The sequence below is a fragment of the Urocampus carinirostris genome, chromosome 11 (assembly GCF_059441175.1).
Source record: "Urocampus carinirostris isolate Australia breed hairy pipefish chromosome 11, RoL_Ucar_1.0, whole genome shotgun sequence".
NCBI classification, from domain to species: domain Eukaryota; kingdom Metazoa; phylum Chordata; class Actinopteri; order Syngnathiformes; family Syngnathidae; genus Urocampus; species Urocampus carinirostris.
The window spans coordinates 3,226,125-3,253,149 of record NC_142359.1 but is presented as its reverse complement, the minus strand read 5'-3'; the positions used below and the strand labels follow the sequence as shown (position 1 = coordinate 3,253,149).

Here is a 27,025-nt window from a genome sequence, read left to right as displayed (position 1 = left end):
TTCCTTTATCTTCTTGGCTCATACCTCACTGTGAATGTGTAAAACTGGAGTGTCATGCCCAATTTCGTTGTCACAATATGTTAACCCATTTTGTAACAATGACAATAAAGGTATATTCTATTCTATTCTCTATTCTATTCTTTGTTGGTCTTTGTCTCTTTCTCTCTCTGTGTCTTTTTAACTTCTTTTGCTCTAACTTCCTTTTTTCCTTTTCTCTCTTTTCTCTTTCTCTCTTCCTACCCTTCGCGCTTTCTTTTCTCTTTTTTCTCCTTCTGTCTTTCTATTTCTCTTTGGATTTCTTTCTTCCTCTCCCTTTCTTTTTCCCCTCTCTCACGACTTTTTATCTCTTTTGATTCTCATGCTCTCTCCCTCTCTCTTTTTCTTTCTTTGTCCTGCCCTCTCTCCTTTTGCCCCCCTCTTTCTCTTATTTCTTTCTCTCTTTTTATTCTTTCTCTCTAATCTACTCGTCCGGCCCCCGACTGAATGTTTGTTCTATCGTGTGGCCCCCGAGTTAAAATGAGTTTGACACCCCTGTTCTATATTATATTTTATTTATTTTATATTTAATTTTAATTTTATTGTTTGTTAATGCAACATCCATTGCAGCCTGGTCATTCTGGAAGGGGGATTGCCTCATATGCGGTCCCTTCTTAAGGTTTCTTCATTTTCCTCATGTTGAGGTTTTTGAAATTTTCCTTGCCCTCATGCAGGTTTCAGATCAGGGGATGGTGTCGCAATAGTCTGTACAGCCCTTTGAGACTCCTTGTAATTAAGGGCGTCACAAATAAACAGGACTTAAAATGAAGTTGAATTTTGAATTTGATTGAATTAATTCTTTAATCAAATAGACAACAAGAAAAACAAAACAGGAAACACGAATAAGCTCATGAAAATGCACAGGATAAAGCAAAATCGGCCAATACTAATATAATTTTCCTTTTCCTTTTTTGTGCTTGTTTTGGTGTTATAAGCATATATATATATTATATATATGTGTGTGTGTAAACTTGACAAACCAAACAAAAATCTTCCACAATTTCAATGACATTGTAAACAAGTCGACATTTGTTCATTATCAACAATTGTAAAAAAATATATGATTTCTGACAAGTGCTTTGAATGTGGAAATTTAAAAACATTTTTGTATACCTTATTGACCTTATTTCAATATTTAACTTCAAGAGGGGAAACACATCTCCTTTTAATTATTTTCCTAGCTTTTTGAACCTGAAACTTACACACACCTTTTAGGTCATATCGAAACCCCCTTTGATGTGTTTTATCTGTGATAAAGAAGAGAGGGTATTTGTTGTAAACATGCGTTGCTTCATTTTATAATATCATTTCTATGGTACAAGGATCATTTTTGGTCTGTCTTTCATGAAACATTTTGGGAGTATTTATGTTTCCTGCTTAATAGAAGATGATGTTCTGCACAGGACAAAATTTGGGTTATTTAACATTTGACCAAATCTTTAATTCCTTGGATGGAGCACATTGTTCTGGACAAGAAGTCACATATTATTATGCACATGTCAGGGAACGGACCGGGAGGCAGAAAGGGTGAACTCATTTGCGTAACAATCTGTTACTTTTATTTAGAAAATAAAAGTTGTCCAACACGCAGGGACAAAAACAAAACCAAAACAGGCTTACAGGCAATCAGAAACTCAGACTAGGTAATACTCACAAAACAGGCTTAAAGGCACTAACTCAGACAAACGGGCATGACAGGTCTTCCTCGAATCAAACAGAACACAACAGAGCAAAGCAAAACAGGACAATGCAGAACAGAATAACGATCTCGCAACTGGCAGTCCCAAAACGAGCCCTTATGAATCACACACGTCATTAAGACAATCTGTGTCAGCCGGTGTCAAGGGGCGGGACCAGCTGGTTGTCATGGCGAACATGTAAGACATGACAGCACATTTATATTGTAATTTGGTTGGTTTGATTTCCTGTTTCTGCCCATAACAATGGGTACCAAAAAAGTTAGCAACAAGGGGACGGAGAAATGGAAAAAGTGACAACGATCAAGTCGAAGAAGGAATGATAGCGGAGAAAAGCACTGCTGGAAGGTATTGTAATTGGTTTAAAATGTTATATTTTTAGTTTTAACCTTCATATTAATCTTTACTATCAACATAATTCCCTAATTATCATCGTTTAGGAACAAGTTTTATTAATGTTTTGAATTTCTTTAAATTTGGGGCTATTTTATTGCAGTTTGGTGGGGGCTCATATGCGATGTAAGCTTATGTGAGAGTATATACGGCACTTGACGTTTTTTTGTTTTTTCTGATCTGTTTTATTAAGTGAATATTTTCGTCTTTCTCCGCTTTAATGTGCAAAATCCTTTCATTCGATAAATAAGAGAAGTGGAATTTTCTTATTTGATTCGGGTTGCAGGTTGTCATTAAGGTGGAATGGTGGGTCCTCTAGTCAGACCAGTGTTAAACCACTGAAAACTTTTTTTTCCCCTATGAATTTGTTTTTGCTAGACCTGCAACATAAAATAGAATAAAATAGAATATACCTTTATTGTCATTGTTAGAAAATGGCTTAACATAATGTGACAACGAAATTGGGCATGACACTCCAGTTTCACACATTCACAGTGGGGTAAAAGAGCCAAGAAGATAAGGGAACAGAGAAGATAAGGTTATAAAACAAGGAGGATAAGGTTATAGTTATAATTCACACAATATTTACACAAAAAATGTCGGCATGTAGGATGTTACATAGAGTTTGCTATCATAATACAGTTTGGTAACGTAGGGGTTTGTGCAATTATACATTTGGTGCAAAAATAGTCATCATAGTGCAAAAAAATAGTCAACATGTGCATTTGGTGCAAAATATAGTCATCATAGTGCAAAAAAATAGTCACATTGTGCAAGGTGAGCAGTAAACAGTGCAGTCAACATGTGCAAGAAACATAGACATGAGTACCATTTTACGTTCGTATTTACTACAAGTGGAGAAAGAACTAAGAAATATGCTTAAAGAATTAATTGTTGTTTATTTGGTATATAAACAAACTTGTTAACACAAATTATCTTTGTTGTATTCTACAATTGTCTGCCCTGCTGTGAGTAAATAGGTTCTGCGTTGTCTTTGTAAGGTTTACACTCGCTTTTTAAGGAATTGTTATCATAAATAAGGGGAGCTGATGGCTGGGGATGACAGGTATATTATGTATACTAATTTCCATTTTTCTTGTATAAACTTTGTGTCGGAAAACGAAATTCAGCCTTATTTGTAAACTTTTGTTACGCTTCTCTTTATACATCAATGTTTATTTTTTTCCCCTCCTCTGTACCGGTTGTATGAAGAGCTCTGTTGTGATTGGCTCAGAGAGTGTCATGCTGATGTCAATCAAATCTGCTGCTCCTGATTGGTCGTTTAAATTGGTGATCACTAAAGTTTAGCCTAACAACAAGGGCCCGCCAAAGAAGTATCGTCCACTGTTGCCGAATATAGTTTGACTTTTGTTTCAGAATATTTATAAAATACTTCACTTAAATTAAAGAACACAAAGTGGGTAAGTTCTTAAAGTAGTTTCCACGAATATCGTGCAGAAAAGAAGAGCTGTTAGCGTTAAGGGTAACTAGTATTTGACACTAACGAAGCGTCCATTTTTGTGGAGTTGTCATTTTCGGTGTACAGTATTCGACATTTTGGTGACAAGCGGGCATGTAATGATATTTTCGTTACCTAAATCAACAATTTAAAATTATTTAGTATATAATGTCTGTTTTCTATTGTTCTGTAAATTGTGAACTTTACCAAAACTGAGCCTTGTTTAATTAACATAGGTGTACAACGGATGGGTAGACAATAATGACGAATTTTCAAAATGGCGCACGTTTTTATCGGCCGTTTTTTGTCTTCTTTATTATCATGACGAAAACAAGTTCCATACTTTGCTAAGTACTTTAAACTTACGTACTTTCAATGCTGGTCCTTGGTTGTATCATCAAACTATAATTTGGAGCTCTTAATGATGTAATAACCAGGGTTGGGTAGGGTTACTGTAACTTGATTACTTTCAATTACTTTTGGATTACTCCAATACCAAATATGCTAATAAAAGACAAAAGAAACTAAATATGAATAAAATGATGACTCACAACACGTGGTAAGCTTTCTCTCCTGGCTTTGATCTCCGGCAAAACTAATATAAAATGCGACAGAAACAAAATGAAAATAAATCCAAACAGCTTGCCAACATCATTTTGCCGTTCCATGTATTCCGTTACTCCCCAAGCCTGCACAAAATGGAGTCATTTTATTCATATTTAGTTTCTTTTGTCTTTTATGAGCATATTTGGTATTGGAGTCATCCAAAAGTAATTGAAAGTAATCAAGTTAAAGTAACCCTAACCAACCCTAGTAATAACTGCTCATCCGTAGCATCCTCCTAATAACAGTCAAGTCATGATTATTTGTATAGCCCTTAATCACTTAGTCTCACAGGGCTGTACAGAGCTTTGTTTTTGTTACTACTGTATTTCACTATTTACAAGTTATAACTAAAAAATAAACAAATCTTGCTCCTATTAGTTCCACAATAAATATTGCACACATTTGTGGACATCAAGGGGAATTAACAAAAACATAAATACACTTGCAAGTGCTTGTGTTTTACCTCTTGCTGCACACCAGTAAAGCAAAACGAAACAAATCATTTATTTATAGCTATTTTATTACACAATTACACAATGGCAACCCCGTTTACTTTTCAAACAGTTAAATTGCCATGTTACCATTATTGATAAACAATAAGCAGGTAGGCGCCTTGCATGGCTGCATGGCCGCTATTGGTGTGTGAGTGTGTGTGTGAATAGGTAAGTGTGAAGCACATTGTAAAGCGCTTTGGGGGGTCTTTATTGACTTGAAAAGCACTATATAAATGCAGACCATTTATTAACAGTACAGTATAGATGAATCAAAGAAAAACTCTCATTTGTACCCCCAAATTTTACCATTGTGTAAGGGCATTTTTTTTAAGTTGTGTACACCACTGGGTTCATAACTGGACAGCTGACTATCCAATTTTTCTCATTTGCACTTATGGATAAATATTGTTGGCGTAGACAATCCCTGTCCCTCCGACCGAGTATTTGGATAAAGAAACAAGAGCTGAAGAGAGCAGTTCTATTGAAGACTATTATTACAAAGAAACAAAATAAAAAACAAACAGAATATTCTGGGCTTGTGAACAGGACTAAGCATCGAAAACATGTCTGACCACTGTTTTGTGGAAAAGTGACGTTGATTGATAAAAATGAAACTTAACTGAATAATGAAACTTGATAGTTATGGGAATTTACAATCTAAGTAAATGGTACAGGTTGAAAAATACAACTGAATTGGCCGCACTAATGTAGCAAGTTTCTTACTTTATATTACATTTTTGTACGTGTTTGTTAAACAGTAGTCGACTCACTTTCGTCTGGTCAATAAATGAGTAATTGTAATAACGAGTCAGTTACATTTCTTTAGTCTGAACTCGAGCTTTTGAGAAAAAAACTAATTGCGATTTTTTTCAGACCAGTATTGCAATTTCGATGCGATTATCGATTTTAAAGAAAGGTGCATTTTCTGTGGTAGTTTTGTTATTTTTCTAAGTGCTTAACCAACAACTGTTTTTTAATTATAAAGATTTCGAAGAATAACAACCCATGGGGTCGTTTTTTTTTTTTTATCTTATTTATGCATTCAAGGGTTAATTCCAGTGACAGGCTTTAACCCGCCAACTGTCTAGAAGCAAAGAGGTGTCTGTATGATGTCACCAGTCACGCCTAGAAATACCCTTAGAAAATGTATAAAATACTAATGTTTAGTTTTTCGTATGGTGATCAACTTTGACCTAGGATCAGGTAAGGCTTCACAGTATTGTCCCAGCTGTTTTCCAGCTAAGATGCCCATGCTACACTCATCTTGCATGATTGCCAAACAAAATTCTGGCCAGAATAAAAACCTACTATTACTGCATGTTCCAACTTAGATTTCCGTATTTTCATGACCATAAGGCGAACCGAAAAGTCTTTATTTCTTTCAAAAGCTGACCATGCGCCTTATAATACAGTGAGCCTTATATATTAATCTATTGAGTCGCAAGGTCTTGTAATTAAGGCATGCAGCCGCCGACTACATTTTCCCCCGTAGGCGAAGTAGTCCGCAGTGTATGCTGGGATATATATACCGGCGTTTAATGGTTTCAGGTAAAGGAGGTGGGTCCTTTTTAGCATTTACAGGCTCGCATAGGCTAAAGCGGGGCAAAACAAAGCCTGCAATTGGCCGAAAAAGATGTATGTGAATCACATGTTAGGTTGCTCTCGTCTATGGCATTGAGAAAACATTTTTTACTAGTCTGTATTTGTAAACAGGAATTATGGGGCTAAAAGGACAGCTAGCAACAAGCAACGCCCATCGATGCAGATGTTTCCCGGACGATTTTCTTTTTTTTTTAAATTTGTCGGCATTTTTGCGTGTTTTGGAGTTTTGAGATATTTTACTCGGTTGGATTTACTACAGGAGCACGGCGACACAGTTCTGAGGTCATGGGTTCAAATCCAGCTACCGGACTTCCTGTGCGGGGTTTGTATGTTCTCCTCGTGCTTGCGTGGGTTTCCTCCGGGCACTCCGGTCTCCTCCCACATTCCAAAAACATGCATTTCAGGTGAATTGGCTGGTTCAGATCGTCCCTAGGTGTGAATGAGCGAGTGAGTTGTCCGTCCCTGTGTGTCCTGCGACTGGCTGGCAAACAGCTCAGGGTGTCCCCTGCCCACTGCCCGGAGATAGCTGGGATGGGCTCCAGCACCCCCGTGACCCTACTGAGGATAAGCGTTACAGATAATGGATGGATGTATTTACTACACTCACGGATGTAGGGGGACCATGGTTGCGTATTATTATCGAACATGATGGCTGCAAGACGATCTTGGTGAGTTACCCCGGCTTCAAATTTTCCCAGTATCCTGTTTTAGACTGATCTTGATGTTTCTTTGATGAGTCTATTTTTAAATTCAATTCAAAGTGTTTATCGTCATATGCACACTAAAGAAGCACGTTTTCCTGGACAATGAAATGCTTACTTTGCTGTCCATACAGTTGCCAGCAAAAATAAATTAGAAACCAAGAAATGGTTGGCATTTCTTGAATCCCAAGAGTTTAACCTTCCTAATGATATGTGAAATGACGCATTTGAGGGATTGGTGTGATCGTGCAGACGCCGTGTCCGTACGTGTCCGAGACATGTACTTGCTTCTTTGCGAGCCGTCAGAATGTTAAAGGGTTAGTATGTTTGATTAAACTATCTGACTGTTTTGTTGATGTTCCCACTATAGCGCCTTAGAGTCCGGTGCGCCTTATGTAAGGAAAATTTAGGTCGAAAAACTACTTTTGGGGGGTGCGCCTTATAGTTGTGGAAATACGGTACTCAATGTTAGTAGCACTTGCAGTGTTCTTTCAGTTGAGGACAAAACTTAAAATCTTTCCTTTCAAAAGCGATCCAAACTGTCCAGATTATCCAAACGGTTCAACAACAGCATTCAATTTACTTTGGATTTAGATTTTAGGTGAATTTTACAGGCTTGTTAAGGTGTTAAATTAAAGTAAACAGCGCCCTCTTCTGGAGAGTTCTGTTGCGGTTGCTGGCTATAAATTCTTGTAAAAAACCTTAGCGTTTTGCTATTAGACAATTGATCTAGTCACGTCGCAATGTCGATTAGATTCCTAGCCTGAACTAATTGTATTTGTGTGACAGTGAAGGATATTCTTAATCCCATCAAATCATTCTGTTGAATTTTGCTGCCTCCTATTACAATACATTTTCGTTTTTGTGATTGTCAGGAGCTATCATCTAAGTGTGGTCTTGTCTGTTAATAATAAAAGAATCCTGTTTTTCAGGCTTAGACCAAGAGCTCGGGCTCATGGCATCAAACGTTGAGCAGAGTGAAGGAGAGGTCAGAGACTCATTATCCCTTCACTTAGCCTTGGTCAACCTCATGGACAAGACGGGATATGATTTAGTACAAGTGAATGGGCAGAGGAAGTTTGGTGGTCCGCCGCCGAGTAAGTGTAATTGACAAACATGTTCTAAGCTACTTCATTACATGTTGAATTCATATTGCAACCATATAACGATGTAACTAAAAGAAGTTACTATTTCTGACTACAGACTGGGAGGGTCCAGCGCCACACATTGACTGTGAAGTGTTTGTGGGAAACATTCCCAGAGACATGTATGAGGATGAGCTTGTCCCACTGTTTCAGACAGTGGGAACAATCTATGAGCTGAGGCTGATGATGGCCTTTACTGGTGACAACCGTGGCTATGCCTTTCTTATGTACACTAATAGGTAACTTTCAACGTTGATATTAGTATGCAGCTAACTTGCCTATGGAGATGTGACCTATGGAAATATGATTGCAATTAAGGGAGGAAGCCCTGAAAGCGATCCAGGTGATAAACAACTACGAAGTGCGCCCAGGGTGCTTTATTACCATTCTAGCCTCTCAGAATAATTGTTGCCTCTTCCTTGGCTGCATTCCTAAAGACAAAACAAAGGATGAGATCATGATGGAGGTCCAGAAGGTACGCAGAAGTATTTCTTGTCTTTGAATTATAGATGAACTAATTGTCAATTCCAGATCTACCTTTCTTTTAAGTTGTATACAATTGCTGAGATTTGGGAGGGTGTTTCATGCGGGTTTCTTTTCAGTGCTGTGGTTGTGGGTTGGGTCAGTGATAGCATGGTCATTCTTCGGCCGAGATTGTGTTAGTTTGATCCCAGTGTGTAGTGACTTAGTTGAGGTATCCATGAGCAAGATATTTAACCCCACACACCTGCAATTGAATAGGGAGAGAGGAATCTTAAATTATTTGACAAAAAATTATTGTCAGTTGCAAATGTTTTTTAACAAAAAAAAAAAACCCGTGAGTGTGCTGGAATGTGGGGTTTCGTCAACAATTGAAAACCTTTGCGTTATATGGTGTCCCCTACTCATTTCAGCGCAGTGTAATTTCTCGATGACACAACACCCAAACTTATTAAGTTCAAAACCTCTCATTCACTAATGCAGGGGTGGCAAACCCCGGTAGGTTGTCATGCATGTTTTTGGAGTTTCTCTCCTCCAATTCACATGATTCCGATCACCAGGATATAGACTTTGTTTTGCTTTACACTTCTTTCTATATTTGTATTTTATGTTGTATGCTCAAAGCTTGGAGACACTTCAACATTTAAAAGGCTTTTTTGGGTGTAGATTTTGCATAATACTGTTAAGAGTTGTAGCAGTTCTTGCGGGAGGACATTTTTGATGGCTCATTTCACACAAATAATTCACACCAAAAACAAATTGAAACCTTGACCATAAAACCAGGGAATGGACATTATCATGGGCTATGTCTACTGTTTCACCCCTAATATATTCGTATGCTTTGTGTTTATATGATTATTTGCATTCTTCATTAAAATTTAAATATGTATTTGGATTATTTTTTCACACTAACTTAGCTTTATAATTGATTTGGTGTTGTGCAATATTTCACAAAAGCCTTTTTGTGATCTCCCAGGTGACGCGAGGCCTTCTGGATATCATCCTGCCTTCAGGCTCCAACACAAATCGGGGCTTTGCCATTTTGGAATATGAGACACACAAGGCTGCTGCATTTGCCCGCAAAGATTTAATTGCAGGTCAGTTTTCTACTTAGCAGGCATCACCTGTTGCAATATCTATGCCTTCCATCATATGTTATCGATTTAAAACTAGTTTTGAATGCTGTACATTTTTATTATTGTTGATTATTACGAATTGATACCTCATTCAACCTCAACTGCACCACAAACATTTAGGATGATAATTTAATACCGTTTCTTATCAATGGTGTATTATTTTAGACTGCTAATAATATTTGAGAACACTCAAATATAAACCGTGTACGTCTGCTCTCTGCATTGTTGGTAAAACAATGTAGCCGCTTAAGATAAAAATCTTGTGGTATTCAATCGAGGAACGCTCAACTCGACCATTATTATATAGAACCATCTTTGCTTGCAAAGTCTTGCACAAGTAATATAATCTTGTCTAAAAAATAAACATAAACCATCACAAGGAGATTGTTCTAGCAAACTACTTAAAATCGTTTCCTTGAGCATTCACATATAAACGGTTACATTTGCAACAATCTGCAAGTGTATACAGTAGAACAAGTTTCACAGGATACTAATTCAATATACAGTGTACATTTGAAACAAGTTTAGACTATGACGGTACGTATCGTTCTAAACCTAATCAAATGTGTCAATATTGTGTTCTGTACAGCCAGAAATGTACCTTTGGACCCCCTGAGCATGTAGCCAATTTTTTTCCAGTTAAACAAATTTAATCAAATCATTCATCCCCGGAGATGTTTTGGGTGGAGATTTATCATTCCATAACACTAAAACGTCAGTATCCTTGTTAGCATCTGCAACCCTAAATATGGCCAAACGCGTAGAAGATCAATATGAAATACTTTTGATAATGTGTCAAAAATCATAGACCAGCAGGTGGACAATTTAGGACTGGACCAAACCATGTGATTTAAATCACCCAGACTGTTTAGGTACTTACCACAAGCGAATTCTGCAATTGTGTCAGGTTTATTCCCGGTCCATTTTCCTAAGTTTTCCTTGTCTAGTGGTTAGCACATTCTCTATCAAGCGAAAGGTCCCCGGTTCGAGACTGGGTGGAGACATATCTTGGCCTGGAGAGGGATGGGGGCCATCAGGCTGTACTTGCCCAAGACACACCATAGAGAAATGGTGCCCCTACGACCCTAGTGGTTAAGGGATCCAACCATTTGGATCTTATGGATATTTGCTTCATTCGAGTCCATGATACAGGCACAGTAAAATGCATTTTAACCATGGAACAGTGACTATAGTATTATTCAATATCTCTATAAGTTGTTCTCTAATCTTGATCTTCAGTGTAAATACCCAAAATTTGGACCGCATTTTTTCTGCCATTGAGAAAATACCAATTCAGATACAGCAAGGTGGAAGAAATGGTTATTATTTATCGGTCCCATGATTTGGACATTTTTGAGCCAGTAATAGTAAGTGATATTTGGTAGGGCCTTTTTGGTAGTTCTAATCAGATATTAATCAAAGGAGAGATTTTCAAGAGTTCTAAATAACAAATTTGAAGCTAAATATGGATGTATTGAAATAATTATTGAAATTAGGGAGCATATTTATTTTAAAATGGTTATTTCCCCCTTCTAATAATAGCCAAAGTGGCCTCAATCCTTTCTAGTCTGCTTCCACTGCAGCAGTGTAAAGGTTTCGGTAATTACCATGTGACTCTAAATTTGAAATGTTTAAGATTATTACCAGTTAATTGAAGAAGAACAGCATTCTTCTGTATTGATATAGCTGGAGCATTGCCTGGATGATTATTTTTTAGAAGTAAATATTGAGTTTAAACACAGAGAAGACTTAAGAAAGAGACACAAGGACGCATGCAGGTAAAAAATAGGGGTAAAAAAAAAACTTTGGGTGTCCCTTTGATTCAGACTTAGATACAAAAATTCTCAAAATTGATGAACTCAATGAACATGTACTGCAAATATGAAGTTTGTTGATCAACTTTTTCTTTCAACCCCAGCAAGGCAGATGTGGGGCCGTAAATACTGGGTGAACTGGGCTAAACCAGAAAGACATGAAAGGGGAGGAAGCCTGCAGCACTCAAACGTTGCCCATGTAAGTGATTTTTTTTTTTTACCTGGTCATTTGGATGACTTAACCGTTGTATTTATCGTAAAAAAGCTGTTTACGGTTGCATGGGCTATTGGTTTAAAAATAAACCTTCTATCACAAATACTTCAAGCAAATGTCGACACATTATTGGAATTTCAGCAGTGATGTCCTAATTATGATTCCGGGGCCCGCCATGCATTTTTCAGTGGTTCTTTTTTAATTGAGACACTGATACCTTTATATTTTAAACATTCGGGTAGTTGAGCCACTTTCTTCTGATTTCTTTTTTTAAAATTTAAGATGCTATTCAGTTTTTGGGTATGATTTATATTTGTTTCCAGCAAGTCAATATAATATTGATTTTTACACTCTTTCATTATTGGATTATTTTTGTTTCTGTAATTTTTATATGTTTTCAGACATTTCAGTTCTTTTAGAAAAAAAATGTTTTATAGGTAGTTTTTTTTCTTCAAAACATCTTGTCAATCCATGGTTTGTGGTTTGTAGGTGTTTTTTTATCTATTTTTTTAATCGGACAATTCTAGTTGTATAGTCTTTGGATTTTATCTAGTCGAAAATAAATATATTGCAATTGCCTGTCCAAATGTTTTAGTCATCCCATTTTTCCTCATTTACTGTTACTTTTTGGCAATTTAAGATCTTTGGGGTCTTGTTTTCATGAACATAAACAATGAAAGTCATTTAAAAGCCAGTGAGACCGGCCTGTCGCCATGCCAAGCACATTTTTTTAATGAAGATTTTAATTTGAAAGTTATTAGACAAAATAAGGAGAGAAAACATCAATGGAATTTGAACTTGCAAGGACAAGGAGAACAAAGCACAGGCCTGGAATCTCTGATAATAAACTCCACCCTGTTTTCAAGCCCTCTCCTGGGCCTTTTTTTTAATTTAATCCCCTAAAGGGTGTGGATAACTAAGAACAGGGACATGATTGTTTGATAGTGACAATAATGTAAATAGTGCATATGAGTCAAAACAAGGAACAACAGTGGTGTAATATTCAAAGCAACAATTTGGCATTTGGTGCAATCTCATTAGGAGGTGTTCAATACCAAAAACAATACAATTATCAGTTGCTAAATTTAAGTTGCCCACCTTTTTGTGAACTTTTTATACTGTACTCATCAGTCTATATCTCAATGAATACTGAAAAATTCCAGACAAACTAGTGATTATTACATTACATGTACATTGAAGATAATTGACTTTCATTTGTTCTCTTTATTGTCTTTTGCGGCTGCTATTTCTGCAATATTTTAGTTCAAAGTTCATGTGAAAGTCTGGTGTCGTTTTCAGTTAGGGAATGTCTTGCCAAAGACCCCAGAGGAAAAAACGCTGCCCAAGTGCGAGCGCTACAAAACAGGTGCCAAGTCACGATTGAGGAAATTAAACAAGGAAGCTTTCCTTGACTTTGGGCGTCGCGAAGATGCGTTTGATGGCTCCATCACCGACGGTACCGTGCCGCGAGGGAGCCCAGCTCAATACGGTCGAGGTAAACTCTACCAGGCAACAGGAAAAGCCATGAATAGAGTTTTCCAGCTCAATCAAGTGAACAAGCACCTTTCTCTGGAACCTTACACCTCACAGCCTTATCTTAATATTGCAGGTAAATGTTTCGATGACTTAAACTCCTTCTGCCCCAAGTCTGTGTACCGTTTTGTTTCAGTAGCTGTTGCGTTTGCCATCAGGACAAAAAAACAAGCAAATGTTCCCAATATGTCCTGGCATGCGCCTGCTCCACACCAACCTGCAGCTGATTCACCCTACTCAGATCAATTCAGCCGCCAGCATACTCGACTTCTTTTGCTGTAGGCTCAACTTGCCATTCCCACGATATCAACTCTTGTCCGTGCAGGGTGAGGAAGGGACTCTGCTGCTGATTTACAAGGTAATGACATAAATGCATGTTTAATGCTATTTTAAAAGTGTCAGTCTCATTTGTACTTCATATTGGCTCTTTATGTTTTTTTCAACTTATTTTTAAGGAATTTTAGCATCTATATAAATTATGTAGGTTTTAACCCTCATATTGTTTTAGGAATTGGCACCACAAACCGTTGTTAGGGGGTCAATTTTGATTGGGAACTAACTCAGTCCTGACCACCAAAAAGAAAGAAGATACGCTCAATATAGTTATGCAACATCTCAACAAACATTATATGCACCGAGGACATTATATTCCCGTTGTAATTTGATTTTATGACCCCCGAGACACATCGATTATTACATTTTATGATTTTGAAACGGGTGACTGGAGACCCAAACTCAACATAAAAGTTAAAATAGATACAAAACGAATGTATTAGAATAGTGCTGCTTGACAATTTATTGGTAAATGACTATTACTTCTATCGCACTTAATACACCACATAGTGTTGCTCAAAGCGCTTCACAAGGTGTCACATAAAACAAAATGCAATCCTAATTTTGGCTTTTCAGTATTTCAAAGATGGGCTACGTCATTTAGGGGTGTTTTCTCCATTCGGTATGTGTTAAGAATGCCCAACTGAGTTCAAAGAGCCCTTATGCTTTTTTTCCATTGCGCCTATCAACTTTTGTCTTATTTTATTAGCACAGTACGGGGCTGAATATATTAGGTTCAAAGATAGGGGTCTGGGTGGTGCTGCAGAGTGACGCCAGGCTCGTCCAAGCAGGTTTTATTTTTTTACATTTTCTACTTGTCTGTGAAGCCTAAACATGGTGAAAGAAAATGCCTGCTTCTAATACAGTCCAACCAACCCAAACCCCCTCAAAGATGAGAAAAGAACAGTTTATTGGAGCGCGTCTAAGAATTGCATGTACTTGCATGTGCATCATGAACAAGCTGCCCATGGTTGCAATCAGGACTTAAAGACAGGAAATGGCCGCAGAGAGTGATAAAATTTCAAATCATGCACGCCCACCTTTAAAAGAAAAGAACAACTGGGGCTGATGATTTAGAATACTTAGATGTGCTTTACGAGTTATCGACGTAACAGGATTGAATACCTCAACTTGTTTGTATGTTCATAGGTGCTGATTCCACATACACAATGCATTTTCATGCCAGACAAGTTGTGTGTGCAGCTCGATGACGCAAAAGAGCTAGCTGCAAAAACTGCTCTGTGGAATCTTGGTAAGGAGCACACACTAACACACCAACGTTTCTTTTTTGTTCCCACCGTTGACACAAACTAGTACCTAAAGGGAAAAAAACTCCCCTCACAATTAGCTTACACATTGCCCAAGATTAGCACAGAGAATGAAAGGGGTTTTGGGGTTTTTAAGGGTTATTGATCTATCTTCGTTATTCATTATCCATTATCCGTTATCGGTCAGTTCATAATACGCTACAAAGCCTAGGAGCCGGGACACTTACTCTCAGCCAAAAGGCCAAGCTAAGGTCCTAGCCCTAAAGCCTTGCTGCGATCATTGCGAATGCACCGTTCCCGGAGGTACTGCAATACCGGGCCGATGCGTGGAGTGGACAGAGCAAGCTCATATTAGCCATTAACCCTGTTCAGATACACGCAAAGCCGAAGTTATTCTACTTGTACTTTTACTTAAAAAAGCACAAAAATCCTGGATACATATATATATATATATATATATATATATATATATATATATATATACCTGCCCCACCCTGTTAGGGCGTGGTGGTCAGGGGTTAGTCACGGGTTATTTCGGAATGTATGTTTATAAGAGTAAAGCAACAGTCAACCAAGCCATTCTTTCATTAAATGTTGTCTCTACTACAACCACCACCAGGTGTACCCTTCATGAACAATTCCACCACTGATGCAATCTGACATCACCAGTCCTCACCTGCTTCAAGTACAGAAGGTATAAGTCCAGACACTGTTTGACTTTACCCACTGCTCCTTCTGCTTGATAAGCAGATAGACGAACGCTCTCATGTCGGTTAAGTAGAAGGCAGGAGCTAGCTCGTTTCTCTACCGGTTGAGTGGAGGCCGACCAGTGGCAACGCTTTTACTTTCTGTACTCTTTTTGACCCCTCTCTCTGCCTCACAGACTCCCTGCCTGAATTGACATCCAACTGTGGGAGTTACAATAGGTTTTAATAAGCTAGAGGTAGCTTTTGGTATTATCTCTGGAACATGATTAAATGAAGTAAAGTAGAAACATTAAATTCAGTGGGAAACATGAAATACATGAAATTGATTTTGTAATGTTTGTTTTGGGTAAAATAGGTTTTAACCTCAAGGTTTGTTCAAAGGCGGTACAAAAGAATCCTGAAATTCTAAAATAAATGTATTTTACTTGTTTGCTTTTTTTGTGTATAAGTTTTGGGTGAAATCGTTTTCCCCTCAGCATTCGCAAATGAAATATAATGAGAACTTTATATAATTAAGAAATATGTTTGACAGTTTTGCTATTGTGATTGAGCGTTGGAAATAAAAACTGTTTGTACTTTTGCATGTTCGTATTTGGATTTTTTTTTCAAAGACTGGTCCCCTTAGTGGAGAAGCTAATTTTTTATTTCGAATGAAAGTGCATACTTGCCCACTGACTTATGCTATCATACAGCAACCTGGCTCACTGGAATTTGTGATAAAACTGAAGTCGTTTCAATTATATTTATTTCACAATGTTAGAGGTTCTTTTTTCAGCAACCTCCATGAAAAGGTTGCTCATAATGGTTTTTGATCATTTTTATTTAAGGATTCCCGTGGTTGTAAACATAAGGTATCCTTCGAAAGGTTATCCTTTACTGTGATTCGTGCAGTGGTTCTCATATAGTAGGGCGTAGCCCCTGCGGTGAGGAGTGGGGGCTCGTTCAAAGGGAACACGGGTGGGTTTGTCCTAGAAGATATTTTTTTTAACTTTTGAAAGGAATAAGCGAAATTGCACCTCCACTACACTAGGGAGCATTGGCACCCTAATTGGCAGTGTTTCATTATGTGATTTCATTATAACTCATTCAGGGCTGGACGCATGCCTTTTTGACTGTTCATTGAGGCTTATAAAAATGTAAACTGTTATATAAACACGGAACCCACCAAGTTTTGTGCGTCTGTAGCACAGTTCTGAGGTCATGAGCTCGAACATTCCTGTGTGGAGTTTGCATGTTCTCCCCGTGCTTGCGTGGGTTTCCTCCGGGCGCTCCGGTTTCCTCCCACATTCCAAAAACATGCATGTCAGGTTAATTGGCCGCTCCAAATTGTCCCTAGGTGTGAATGAGCGAGTGAACCTGTTAAGAGTGTCCCCTGCCCACTGCCCAAAGATAGCTGGGATGGGCTCCAGCATCCCCAAGACCCTACTGAAGATGAGCAGTGCAGATAATTGATGGATGGAACCCACCAAATGAAAGATCAAACCCTCCTCTTTAACCAGAGGAAAATGCTAAGTCATGTTTATTTGTGACGCGCTTAATCACCAGAATATCATGACACCATCCCCTGATCCAAAACCTCCATGAGGGCAAGGAAAAACTCAAAATCCTCTGCATGAGGAAAATGAAAAACACTTGAAAAGGGACCGCACATGAGGCCACCCCCCTTCCAGGATTAAATCCTGGAGTGTGATATGTTGACAATAGTTAGATCTGAAGGTCCAAGCACACTGAAAATACCTTTAATCAGCGAAACGTTCTTAAGTTTTGGGAAAAGCTTGCTTCTAAGGCAGACGGAAACATGTTTTTGTGGTGAAATAAGTCAACGTTAAACTGATTTTTTTTACATCAATTGAGTCTTAGCATCTGTTAAGAATATCCTTTTTGTTTTTGCCAGAAATTAAAACAAATAAAAACCCCAAATAAATGACTTTGATAGTAAAATAACAAGTTCAAAGTAGAATACAGCACTGAGAGATTACACACTGGCCGTCCGTTGTAGACAATGAAGCTGAGACTTTATTTTTGTGTAACGGTCTGCAGACGTTTTCTGCTGATATTACGAAGTGATACTCAAATATTGTGAATAGTCTGGCCCCGGTGATTGGGGTTAATTTAATTACTGTCATAAGCTGGTGCCCATCAATGTCGAATGATCAAAAACAGCTTGGGTGCCACCAGGCTGTACTTGCCCAAGACACACCACACAGGAAATGGTGCCCCAACGACCCAGTCAGTTATGGAATCCAGGAACGCATCACTTTAGTAATTTAACTCGCACGATTAGAGGCATCCTGGAGACGGGAAGCCAGTTTACAGGACCAACAGAGAGCGGATCTAAGCCACTCCTGCCATCTAGTGGTCATTTATCATACAAAAAATCATTACTAGACTACGCTGGGAATAGGGTTTCATTTTTGATGGCTAAAACGTTTTCCCCCTAAATGACTCCAACGTCGGAACACATGCACACGTACTTTGCATTAAATGAGCCAAAGGATTATATGCCATTCTTTCACGTTCGCAGTGTTTTTTAAGTACTAATAAAATTGTCTTCATTATAATCGATTACAACACATGTCATCAGGTAATAGATACTGCACTGTACATTATGAAGCTAGGTTGCATTCATGTCAACTTCAGACATATATAAACATTAGTTTGGGGAAGGACCTATTTCTTTTCCTAACTTGTCAAGACCTTGATCAGAAGGTAGAGCGCTCGTCTTGGGATCAAGAGATCGCAGGTTCGATTCCCGGCTCCTCCGTAGCGAAGTGTTCTTTGGCAAGACACTGAACCCCTTATGCCCCCAATAAGCAGGTAGGCCCCTTGCATGGCCGCTATTGGTGTGTGTGTGAATTTGTGTGAAGCAGATCGTAAAGCCCTTTGGGAGGTCTTCATTGACTTAAAAAGCGCCATATAAATGTAAACCATTAACCATTATGAGATATTTCTCTCCATCTTTAGTATTAAAACTGGATACAATAAATTGACCCTTACAACATATGACTACGCGTTTAAAATGTAAAATTGCGGTGCATGGAAAAAAACTTTCTGCACCTTCTCAGGTGCCAGAAACATAAGAAAACCACATGCTTTTACCATGGATGATACAGCCGAAGTAAGTCCAAAGTAATGAATGCGTTGCATAAACCTCCACTAGCCTTAGCAGAGTAATTTGATTTATTGTGTGCAGAATGCAAGACAGGGTGCCATATGCAGAAGTTTTATCCATTCTGGCATCAATTCTCATTTAAGATCAACTGGTTTCTAAAGCGCAGAAATAACTGGGTCCTTACCTGGGGCCTGAGAATCCAAAATGTAATTAGTGCCCCCAAAGATGGACAATACACCCCATTTTGGTGGCATCATTCAATTGTTTTACCAATATACAAGGTATTAACCATTCTGAATACAATATATTTGGGTTGGCTCAAAATCAGGCATGAAAAATGTGTCAAGGCCTACAAAGGTGATAACGGTGTGGAGGAAACACCAGATTTGAGTATAACACCCGCCCTAATTTATGATTAGAAATAGTTTGAAAATTTGATTTGACTTTGCTTAGAAAGTGACTAACGTTTTATACACGTGGCCATGAGTCAATACAAAAACATAACATTTACAGTGAATTCAATGCCTTTCAAATTCAGATCCATGATCTTACTCCAAAGGGTTGTTTCCCTCATTAATCTTTTTTGCAATTATTTATATCTTTTGGGATGACTTTCTGTTCCCTCCAATCTCTAACATTCGTATTTGGTACCAGTCTGCTGAGAAAATCTGTCACACGCTACACACTAATGCTGTACACTCGAATTAAACTGATTTAAATTCAAATGCACCACCTCAAACAGGCAATTCCCTCTGGGAAATCTCCCTCTTTAAAACATCAGATCTACACAATAAAAAAGGTGAATTTATCCTATCGGTGAGAGATTCTCATGCCTGCGTATGTGTCCAGAATGAACTGAAACCAGTGCTTTGTTGTTGGAGCAAGGAAAAAAAAAAGATGGAATACGGGAAGTGCCAAACCATAACAATTTATTTGGATTTTGCCCAAGGTGTTTAGTAGAAGGTGCTTGGCCTCCTGGTGGTAAAGCGTGGTTTGTGCTGGCGACGCAATACCCGATGGGGCAGAGGGAACCTAATCTTCGAGTCCTGCGGGAACAAAGCACGATAGGATCAGTCGACACAAACGGGAAACGAGCGCAAGTGTGTGGCCAGTTCAAACACCGCTAAGACCACAAGATAAAAGCTTGGGAGGTCTGGACGGAGACTTACATGGAACTGCTTGATGGCAGGCCGGCGACACTTGCCGGCTGCAATCACCTGGACCTTCATGATCTGGATAGAGTGGGCGCGAGCACGGTGCCGGGCGCCCATGTCGCGGTCTGCAAAAGGGAGACGTGACATTAGGAGCCGCAAAAGAGGCGGGGCGGGCTCGAACTGAACCGACGACTCACAGCACTGGGTGACAGCTCCGGAGGTGGTGAGGTCTCTGTACTCGCGGTACATGTTATGCGTGCCGCTCCGAGAGTCGTAGCGCAGCCAGATGCCAAAGTTCTTCACCTTCAAAGGTGTCTTCTCGTGAACCTAAATGCGAGCCACAAATTTAGATGGATTTTCACCAAATGCCACCCCAGGTTGAATAAAAGAGTTACAAGATTATTCATCACTAATTGATATGAATAATTAGGAAGTAAGAACAGCTAACTAAACCTGTGTTTAATTGAACCCTAGGGATTGGTAAAAAAAAGTCTCAGGGGCGCAGAGCCTCTGCTGCAGAAGTCAAGACTGACACAGACTTAGGTCTATAGGTGATGGCCATCACTGACCAGACAGCACCACGGGATAGTAGTTAGATAAATATAGATATTCATGTATCACAGAACAGGACGGGAGTCACCACCCTATCTGCATGGTTTGAACTTTTCTAGCAAAATCCAAGGAATACTTTGATAAGCTATATGGGGGTCCGATTTTTTTTTTGCGTGACAGCATGATCCACTTTTATCAGTCTTCTTAACTACCACAATAATGTACCAATCTTCTGTCCAAACATTTCCACCAGCTTACAAAAACATTTTCAGCTGAATGGGACTTCTGACAGTCCAATTATTTCCCTGTGCAACTCACTTATGACGTTGCCTTAGCTGCCATAAGGGTTTTGCATTTGTGTCCAACGCAAGGGCCGCACTGTTACCTATCTAACCTGCATACGTGCACATCTCGTGTAGGCTTAGCATTAAACCAACAATGTCAATGTTTACTTTATTGATCATGGGCTAAACACTTTCCGCTCACTAAGCTATAACACAATTGCTTTGCTCATTTGAATAAATATATGCACTGCATCGATTTTCTGGTAGGCAGAAATGTGTGATCGCTGCACAATAACGCAGACACGCAGCTTAAGTTACATTATTCTTAAATGTGGAGGAAAAACTACAAAAAAACTTCTGTGAATGTGCATATGAAACTGGTGTGGTTTAATATTCCCTACAGGGTTAAGAACCACTGTGTTAGAAGAAAGCTTGGACGGGTTTCAGCACACTGTGCAGCTTAAGAGTCCAAAAGTGGGTGAGTGAATTAAGGGCAAAATGTTCACTCATTTTTCCACCCCACCAGTGTATCTTGAGAATGGAGACTTCACATCTTTGCTCGGGGTTTTGACTTGTACTATTAGACTGGTGTCATAACCAGACAGGGAATCGAAGGGGTGGAGGTTACCATACGATAGAAAATACATACCAAGCCACAGTAGACAGTCTCGCCATTTGCCTTCTTCATCTTCCTGAGCTGGGACACAAAGTACCAGAAGCGAGACTTGGCCACCACATGGTTGGGAGCGAAGATGCGCATACGGTAGAGCGGCGGGGTGGGGTTTTTGGGCGACGGCAGCAGACGCCCTATCACCTTGTACTCTCGCAGCTGGGACACACGGGGGGAAAAAGCCAAAATGAATCTATTTCATACTTAATCAGGTTACCATGACTCCTGCCTACTGTACAAAGTTTGAGTCAGTTAGCATGCGAAGCCTTGATTTCACCATCATATACCCAAAAGGGTGAATTTGACACCACAGAGTACTCACATAGACAAAAGAAAATGAATGAATGAAAATTTGAATGAATGAATGAAAATTTTATTTCGAACATAAAAATAAAAAAAGGACAAAAACAATGAGTCAACAACGAAATAATGTCCCACAAAATGTTCGAAAAGGGGTAGTCAGAAGCAGATGCTTATTTTTCCTACCCCTTTATCTTCCCTATTAAATACATTTTATAGATAGCTCCCTCTTGTGTACAATACAACAAAATCTCATGGATATACTTATTACATAGGTCAGATATCAATAATTATAAGTTACAATAATCACATATTTTATACACTAATCTTCGCAATACCCATCCCTCAACGTCATAATGCGCATAATGTCACTGCGGCACCAGTGATAATATCAATAAAAATAAACACAATATTTATAACAGTTCTGATGTGATAATAGCACAATAACAACAAGTTAGCCATGGTTTGAAGTGCAGTATTTCCAGTCTCCCTCATATCCCATTTTCTTCATCTCTGTATTTCGCCAGTAATGCTTTTTTGTATTTAAATTAAAACGTTGTTTTGGGTGCATGGGGTTTGTTTGTGAATTTAGGTCTTCCCCAACCAAAATCCCGTTATACTAGTTTTATATAGAGCATTTCAATTAATTCTTGTGTAATATGTTCAATGGTTGGATCCCTTAACCACATGGGCCATAGGTGCATCTTGGACAAGCACAGCGTGGTGGCCCCCACCCCTCTCCAGGCCAACATATACGTTTCCACAAAATAAGTCCTTATAATTGTGCCAAATGTTACTTTTATCCATCATTCACATCATTAAATTAACTTCATGCCAAATTTAGGGGGTAGAAAAAAACCATTATTGAACTTCTTGTTTTGACTAGTTGACTTAAAACCGGTTAATTACAGCCCTAGTCGATATAATTAACATGCAAACATTTAGTACAGTGACTAAAGGCTTAAAATGAACAATGTGTACTAGTTAGCACTGCCTAGTGGTGAAAAAAAAAACTTTGAAGAAAATACATGCGTGGTCAAACATGTAGTTTGTATTATTTGAAGGTGGAAAAATATAAATCTATTTTAACACAAGGATCACCTAGAGAGAAGACACCATCGGGCACCACCTTGCTACTTTTTGTTTCCTTTAGTCTTCATTAATATTCTCATGTTTCTTATTTCCCAGATTTTTTCTTGTATTTGATACCGTGTTCTTTAACTTTATTACCTTATCTCTTTAAATTTTCCCGGTTGTCTTTGCTTTCTTCTTTTCCTTTGTTTCTCAGATTTTTCTCGATCAACTTTCTTTTGCCATAACTTTTTTCACTTGTATTTTTAAGTTAATTTTTCTTTATAAAACAATGGGCAGAATAAGGCAGAATGCTGCAGTTTTATCACAGAACCTCCATGTTTATTTTTACAACACAATTTTGGTTCTTAAAGGCACTTGTTTCAATTGCACTACGATAAAAGGTGACATCAAATGATCAGACATTGCACACTGCCCCTTTAACGCTTGAAGCAGAATTTCCGTTTACAAGCATTTTTAGAGCATCAATGAGATAAAAAAGTCACCCTTTCCAAAACCTATCAAAACGGCGTGACGTATACTCATGTTAGCTTCTAGCATTAGCTTAGGTCGCATTCAACTTGATTCAAAGGCAATTTCAGATGATTTCGCCCCTCAAATGAAAACAACCGAATGATTGCTTAATACGTTAAAACATAAATGGCGATAGATATTCAGCTACATTAACGGAGAAACAAAGCACCGCGCCGTGCACATGGTGCCGAAGCCCGACGCCATGTTGCGAGTCAACAACGCCGGAATGAAAAAGACGAACATGTTCCACACGCGATCATTGTTAATCCCACGCGAACGAAAAAATATAACACGCGTGTTCTCCGGGGTAAACATTGACGCGCAGTGATCGTGTAGAACCGCCCGGTGAGCGAAAATGGACATTTTTCTTACAGTGCCAGACGCCTTCATGGTGTCTCGCTCACAGTCGCTGGGAAAGAGGAAGTGAGAGCGTTCAGTGGTGACGTCATCGAGGAGGAGGCGGGACTTCCGCTAAGAAGATATTTCTTTAAAATTGATGTTAGCACGTATCTGTCAATTTAGACATTTTCCCCTTAGTCCAAACGTTTTTTATTATTATTTCAAATTGTGTACTCGGTATAAAGTAATTTCCCCCCAGTATCATCATTGCCGCATGCTCGTCAAGACGAAGGTCCGGTGTTCTGTCGAAACGTCCTACCCTGTCGAGACATCCTTCCGTAGGCTGATCGAAAAGCATCCATCCATTATCTGCATTGCTTATCCTCAGTAGGGTCGCGGGGGTGCCGGAGCCCATCCCAGCTATCTTTGGGCAGTAGGCAGGGGACACCCTTAACTGGTTGCCAGCCAGTCGCAGGACACACAAAGACCGACAAAACATTCGCTGATTCACACCTAGGGACAATTTGGACCGGCCAATTATGATTTTAGAAAATGGGAGGAAACAGGAGTGCCTAGAAGAAACCCATGCAAGTACGAGGAGAACATGCAAACTCCACACAGGCAGCCTGGTAGCTGGATTTGAACCAAACACCTGAGAACTGTGCCGCAGACGCGCTAACCACTCAGCTGCCGTCAGAACCATATTTTATTTTCATATTTTATTTGTAAGGACTCGAGATGAGGAGGGGTGATTTCAGCCCGTCTACGCGAGCCCGCTTCTCTGGGTCCGACAATACCGCTTCCAACCGCCGTCATGGGCTGCACAATTCTTTACAAGGATCCTCCATGAAGAAAAAGAAACCAAGAACAATGAGCGGTTTATTTAAAAAAAAAAGTCAGCGAGAGAAAAGCCAGGCCCAAACATAATGATTGACATTTTATTCCAGACACGACTCGAATTTTAGATTAGGCTCACGCTTAAGATCTTACCGCTACCATGGTCAACAAACTCCATGCTTAATAGCTACCACAGAAAAATACAGCAGGCTTAAGTCAGAAAATTATTTTTTTAAGCAGTGAAAAAGTTAAATAAAGGGACATTGTGTAACCGTTAGCACCTCATAGTGGTAAAAAGGCTAATCTGTCGTTTAGTACTTTACACACTGCTACCATTCCTGCCGGAATGGCTAATGTATTAGCATGTCTGGGCCAGAGGAGGTCAGCTAGCGTTCACTCGGCTCCTGAATATTTCAGAGGCAAAGTGATATCTTGACAGTCTGCGGTCCACTCATTTAATAGAATGGATGAATGAATGAAAGAATGAATGAATGAAAATAAAAATAAATACTTGTTTTAGATGATCAACTCATGGACTTACACCACAGGTAATTCCTTACCAGCCTACCTCAACAGAAAAAACAAGAATTGACGTCCAAAAGCAGTAAATTCAAAACTGATTTTTGATGTCTTTAGCCGTCTTTGGTAGTAAAAGAATTACTAAGGAAAAATGTGTTGAACTGAACTGATTAACCTATTGGGTAGTGCAACTAAAACCTTTTGTCAGAACCAGAACAGGAGGAGGACCCAGATGCGTAACGTTTTTCACACAAGCTTTATTTTACGGAAATGGGACAGTCATGCACGTTAACACAAATGCCAGTGATTCGGCGATCGCTGGGTGGAAGACGTGGAACGACAGGAAGCCAGAGGCCAACGAGATAGATACCGGAAAAATGGGGTCAATACCGGACAGGACGGGACAGACAGGATTGATATCAGATACAGGAGACTGGAGACAGAGATCAGGCAGGACAAGACAGACGGGATTGATACCAGACACTAGAGACTGGAGTCCGATATCAAACAGGACGAGATAGACGGGGACGATACCCGATACTGGAGATTGTAGCAAGGTATCAAACAGGACGGGACAGACGGGATTGATACCAGACACTAGAGACTGGAGTCCGATATCAAACAGGACGAGATAGACGGGAACGATACCAGACACTGGAGACCGATAAACAGGACGAGATAGATGGGAACGATACCTAATACTGGAGATTGTAGCAAGGCATCAGACAGGACAAGACAGACAGGATTGATGCCAGACACTGGAGACTGGAGTCCGATATCAAAGAGGACGAGATAGACGGGAACGATACCAGACACTGGAGACCGATAAACAGGATGAGATAGATGGGAACGATACCCGATACTGGAGATTGTAGCAAGGCATCAGACAGGACAAGACAGACAGGATTGATACCAGACACTGGAGACCGATATCAAACAGGACGAGATAGACGGGAACGATACCAGACACTGGAGACCGATATACAGGACGAGATAGATGGGAACGATACCCAATACTGGAGATTGTAGCAAGGCATCAGACAGGACAAGACAGACAGGATTGATGCCAGACACTGGAGACTGGAGTCCGATATCAAAGAGGACGAGATAGACGGGAACGATACCAGACACTGGAGACCGATAAACAGGACGAGATAGATGGGAACGATACCCGATACTGGAGATTGTAGCAAGGCATCAGACAGGACAAGACAGACAGGATTGATACCAGACACTGGAGACCGATATCAAACAGGACGAGATAGACGGGAACGATACCAGACACTGGAGACCGATATACAGGACGAGATAGATGGGAACGATACCCAATACTGGAGATTGCAGCAAGGCATCAGTCAGGACAAGACAGACAGGATTGATACCAGACACTGGAGACTGGAGTTCGATATCAAACAGGACGAGATGGACGGGAACAATACCAGACACTGGAGACCGATAAACAGGACGAGATAGACGGGAACGATACCCGATACTGGAGATTGTAGCAAGGCATCAGACAGGACAAGACAGACAGGATGGATACCAGAAACTGGAGACTGGAGTCCGATATCAAACAGGACGAGATAGACGGGAACGGTACCAGACACTGGAGACCGATAAACAGGGCGAGATAGATGGGAACGATACCTGATACTGGAGACTGTTGCAAGGTATCAGACAGGACGAGACGGGTGGAATCAATACCAAACACTGGAGACTGGAGTCAGATATCAATCAGGGCGAGATTGACAGGATCGATTCCGGACAGGATACACAAGCAGAATATCGGACAAAACACACGTCTTGCATTTGCTTAGGTTCATTGACGGACTGACAAAGGGCGAATGAGAGCATTGAGCTTAAATAAGAGGGAAGCCAATCAGTCAACGAGCCGCAGCCGGCGCACAACAGACGGGGCCAATTGGGGGCAATGGGCAACCGTGACACCTTTATTCAACCTACTTAAATGGAAACTGGAGAACGGGCGTCTAGAACCGTCAAAGGCAACCAATAGAGAACACATTTTTGACGTCTG

General features: G+C 39.6%; 2 protein-coding genes across 2 annotated transcripts; one reads left to right on the top strand and one right to left on the bottom strand.

Annotated features, from left to right (window-relative positions):
- The first annotated feature begins 3,409 nt into the window (after positions 1–3,409).
- Positions 3,410–16,201, top strand: LOC148356206 (putative RNA-binding protein 46). The gene is made up of 10 exons (XM_088347393.1): positions 3,410–3,547; positions 7,921–8,085; positions 8,192–8,372; positions 8,452–8,608; positions 9,590–9,710; positions 11,668–11,762; positions 13,077–13,386; positions 13,469–13,668; positions 14,793–14,895; positions 15,531–16,201. The coding sequence occupies exons 2-10, from the start codon at positions 7,944–7,946 to the stop codon at positions 15,569–15,571; spliced, it is 1,350 nt and encodes a 449-aa protein (XP_088203519.1). The 5' UTR covers positions 3,410–3,547; positions 7,921–7,943; the 3' UTR covers positions 15,572–16,201.
- A 3,441-nt stretch (positions 16,202–19,642) lies between these two features.
- Positions 19,643–23,759, bottom strand: rpl18a (ribosomal protein L18a). The gene is made up of 5 exons (XM_088348126.1): positions 23,668–23,759; positions 21,370–21,549; positions 20,082–20,211; positions 19,900–20,009; positions 19,643–19,776 (listed from the first exon to the last, which is right to left on the bottom strand). The coding sequence occupies exons 1-5, from the start codon at positions 23,683–23,685 to the stop codon at positions 19,684–19,686; spliced, it is 531 nt and encodes a 176-aa protein (XP_088204252.1). The 5' UTR covers positions 23,686–23,759; the 3' UTR covers positions 19,643–19,683.
- Between the last annotated feature and the right edge of the window lie 3,266 nt (positions 23,760–27,025).